The sequence below is a fragment of the Ceratosolen solmsi genome, unplaced genomic scaffold (assembly GCF_000503995.2).
Source record: "Ceratosolen solmsi marchali unplaced genomic scaffold, CerSol_1.0 scaffold35, whole genome shotgun sequence".
Lineage (NCBI taxonomy): Eukaryota > Metazoa > Arthropoda > Insecta > Hymenoptera > Agaonidae > Ceratosolen > Ceratosolen solmsi.
In genome coordinates, this window is record NW_011948423.1 from 5094919 (window position 1) to 5099537 (window position 4619).

At 44.9% G+C, this 4619-nt stretch overlaps 1 protein-coding gene across 1 annotated transcript in view; it reads left to right on the plus strand.

Moving 5' to 3' along the window:
- The window catches only part of LOC105362225 (speckle-type POZ protein-like), a 41662-nt gene that overhangs the window by 31843 nt on the left and 5200 nt on the right, over positions 1-4619 (plus strand). The window contains 1 exon segment of the mRNA XM_011499598.1: positions 4554-4617. Coding sequence (XP_011497900.1) covers positions 4554-4617 — 64 coding nt within the window.

Below are 4619 nucleotides of genomic sequence, written 5' to 3' on the forward strand. Positions count from 1 at the left end.
CGCTTCCGTCCTGGATGAGTCGGTGGGTGGCATTGAAACCTTATATCGATATTTTCTGCGCACGCTCAAGCGCCGAGCAATTGTCGATTGATTAGAGACGCGCAATTTCAATGATTAGGATGGTAGGAATCAAGCTAACGAGGTCGCCACCCGACACAGGGACCTGGGCGAGCTTCCTCGGTGTCCATACTCGGCCGGCTTGTAAAAAAGTATTGCGCGAGCGAGCTCGAGTGCACGCGGTGCTGATGATTACGAGCCTCCCGTACATTGAACTCCCTCTTTCTCTCTTTCTCTCTCTTTCTCTCTTTCTCTCTCTTTCTCTCTCGGTCATACACACTGGCGTGAGCGCGCGCTCTTACTCTGATTGTCGTGAGGCTTGGACGAGCAAACGTGCAAGCGAGCGCGATACTCGGTATTAAGCGCACGAGAAAGAAATAGAGAGAGAGAGAGAGGGGGGAGAGATGGAAAGAGAAAGAGAGAGAGAGAGAGAGAGAGAGAGAGAGAGACTCACCGAATCGGATAAAGCGTTGGTGCTATGCCCTCCTTGCGGTCGTCGACAGCACAATCACCTCCTTTCCTTGCGATAAACCTTCCGTCTTTTCGACAAGTTCGTTGAACCCGCTAATCATTTCAATAATAGGTTACATTCTGATTTCTGCTTTGGAGATTCCAAATACTAAAATAATTCCTTATTTGCATTGTGATCTTATATGGATTTTTTTTGATAGACTTGTACACAAATGCAGAGTCGGTGAATAATCGCTTGTGCTCATTTAATAAAGAGTTCTCTTCACGACATTATAAGTGAGGGCGCGAAGATAAATATTGCTTTTTAATGCTTTACAGTCTGTACGATTCTTCTTTTCTCTCTCTCTCTCTCTCTCTCTCTCTCTCTCTCTCTCGCTCTGTCTCTGTGTCTGTCTGTCTCTCTCGAGCAAAACTCTTACATTTAATTTACAGACAGATATTCACCATGCCGGATTAATCAATAAATTGTGCAAACGAGTTTCTAGTTATAAAATACATGGGCCAATGAAAACATCCATATTCCGAAAAACGTTTAAGTGGCGGATTGCCGTGACCGATAGCTTAGCTGCTAAAAATTAACATTCCACGCATTACCGTGCACGCCAATTTTCCAAGTAAAAGCCGTCGAGGCGAATTTTTAAAAAGAGATGAAAATAAACGAATAGATAGCTTTTCGTAAGTCATTGAGAAAGGAATTGTGCCTCGTCGTGTATGTTCGGTTTAAGTTTGCACACGTTTCGTTATACAAAAGTGTACGAGGCAAGGAAAATATCGATTCTTGTGCTGTTAAAGGAAAAGGAAGCGTTCGGTCGAAAGCACACGCATCCGGAGACGTATACATACACGACCGTGTGATGCCAATAGAAAGATGCAGATAAATGCAGACAGACAGACAGACAGAGAGATATAGATAGAGAGGGAGAGAGAACGAAGGAGAAAGAGGGAGCTCAATCTTGATTGCGTACGTAATAACAGGCTTCCGCGTACTCGTCAGTCGATCGGACACTTTTGTGCACTTTATCGTTATTTATAAATTGTGCTTCAATCGTGGTGCGGCTTCTACACGGAAAGTAAAAACAGATGCAAAGTGAGAGATAGAGAGAAAGATAGAGAGAGAGAGAGAGAGAGAGAGAGAGAGGCAGAAGCTCGACTACATTAGAGAAATGAGCCGCGTTACTCAAGTACCTCGAAATCGGACGTGTAAATAAATAATGGTCGAGCATTAATTAGTAATGTGAGTATGCAAGTATCCCACGCTCGATAGCTACGTCCAGGTAAATAATTCTTGAATAAAACGTTAAAAGAGCAAAGACAAAAATTGCGCATACCGCTCCCCCCTCTCTTTCTCTCTATCTCTATCTCTATCTATTTCTATCTATTTCTCTCCTTCTCTCTCGTGAAAGAGGAGGCAAGCAAAAAGATGTACCGCGTGCGCGGAGCGGTCGTTTAAATTCCGTAATTTTCCGCCACCACGAGCATTTTCCCCTGGCTTCGTACTTACTTACTCAGACATGCACGGAGCCGATTTATATATGCAGGATTCGTTACGCGTGTTTCGGTGTTGCGTTCTCAATTTGTATGACGCGTTCGCAATAATTTTCGTCGATAAAGTCAAATGGGCGCCCGTCGCTAAGCCGCGAGGAAAATAAAGGAAATGGAGCGACGGGTATAAGCAAACGAACACGCGTTATTTCTCTTTGCTGATGCCTGAGTATTCCATACACTTACATATGCTAGATAGAAGACGCACGCCTATGCGTAGCAGGCATATAGATTTGGCTCTGAGCATCGCTTCGTTCGCCAAGGTCGAATGAGTCGTGACGTCAGAGAACGTTGACTCCTGGGGGCTCGACCTCGTGTTCCTCTTTTCCCCGTGCCCCCACCACCACTCGCTCTGCCGCGCTCCTCGTCCCATCCACCCCGTTCTACCATCGCTTACAAGCACGCGCATTCGCACGCAACGCACGCACACGCGCACACACGCGAGCACACTACCTCGCTCACTCTCTTTCTCGTTCTCGGAGACTGTCCGCGTGCTTGCTTGCTCGTCCAGGGCATCGCACATACACCGCTGTCCGAAAGAATCGGAGATTCTCCGCCAAGACGAGATAAGTTTCGCTCGCTATCTTTCTTTCGCCTTATCTTTTTCTGCTTTGTAAGTGCTTTACAACGGCAACGCCTATGACGAAGACAACGACGATGACACTTACGGGCGCTTATTCTTACGGTATTGCAAACTCAGTGCCGCTCCTTTTTCCTTATTTATTTTTCATTTTTCTACTTTTTTTTTTCTCTCATCGGTTCGCCACCCTCAGCCGTACCTCGTCTCATCCGTTTAGTATTGTTTTTTCAAAGCCAATAAAATAGGCTCTGTGCGAGAGAGAGAGAGGAGGAGGAGGAGGAGGAGGAGGATGGGTGGGTGGCTGGCGGAGGCATAGAACAACGCGAGATATGCGAAAGTTGCGATGGCTGCGCTCGGCCCTTTATGGTCGGATTATCGTTGAATGGAGAGCTTCTTGTGAAGGCTGTGTGGTTTTCTGTTGATTTACCGTGCGAGTTGGCGCGCACAGCCACTAAAGGGCGTTAATTAATGTCCCGGGTAAATTTTCAGTATTTGGCTCGGTTCGCTCATTGTTGTGGCTTAATTTGCTCACCATACAAAAACGTGTTTGTTATCCATTTATACAGACGGTCGCTTACTATTTTGTAAAGTTATAGAATTAAATTGATGATTCAAGGAAAGTATATATATATGTGTGTGTGTGTGTGTGTGTGTGTGTGCGTGTGTGTGCGCGCGTGTGTGTACGCGTGCGCGTGTGTGCCTATATATGTGTGTATATACATGTTAAAGCTGCCGTGGCATTGTTGGCCATAATCGATATAAATAATCAAACAATGACGAGCCATTAAGGATGTTACATGTCCGACAATGCGCAAATACTTAACGTGTTCAAATTTTTATTCACGCACGGACGTCAAATCTCGACTGATTTGCCATTTTTGTTTTTAGATAGCCAATCCAGCCGAAAATAAAAGCCTGTTTATAATTCTCTCTAAAAATATGCTTCCTCAATGCGCGCACGCAAAACTCACACGTGGAACTGGTGAAACTGCATTTTCCTTCCTCCTTTTATCTAAAGCAGCTCTCAAAGTAAAGTCAATGTAGAAGGAATAACAGGAAATTAGCCAAGAAAACGTCACTTGAAATATATATATATATATATATATATATCTACGCGCGCGCGCACGCACACGCACACGCACACGCACACGCGCGCGCGTTTAACTTTTACCGTTAGATCGGTCGCGCTTACGCGTCTCTTCTTCTGTCAATCCGTCAGAGTGATTTCCGCGCCGCGTATAAAAAGCGGCGACTATTATGTAAAAAAGACCAAGTTTATTTTGACCCTGACTTGTGTGCGCGGTGCACACGTGTCCACGCTTATTAAAGCTCTCGAGTGAGTCCAGGGTCGTTGCAATGGCCGCGCGCGCACGGGCTACCTGAGTGAGGTGAGAGAGAGAGAGAGAGAGAGAGAGAGAGAATGCGAATGCTTGTGCGCGCGCGTGTATGCGTGTGTAATCAAGTAAGCGAGCGAAAGAGCCGGAGACATCTTGTTTTTTTTTTTTTTTTAATGGATCGATAGATGCATTCTTGTTACTTGCTGGCTGGAGCCTTTTTTTTTTTTTTTTTTTTGTAATCGCACCGCAATAGGAATTTGCCGAGATTAGCGGCCTCACGGAGAACATAATTTTTTCTTATTTTTCACAAAAGTGACGTGGGTCTTTTTGCACCTGGTCCACGTACCGGGTGAATAGTATAAATATATAAAACTGGAAATTCGTCGGTTAGAGACTGCAATAAATTCGTGATAATTTCCATTTTATAATCGTCAAGGAAGCTCGCGACTTAATCAAATCTGAAATTCCCCCATTGGGCATTTAGAGCTAGTCGATATTTAAATTAGACTTGCCGAATACTGACTGACACTGATGTGGCGTCTCATTTGAAGGTCTTATGTGCACAGGTGAAGGTGGTCAAGTTCAGCTACATGTGGACGATAAATAACTTTAGCTTCTGCCGTGAGGAAATG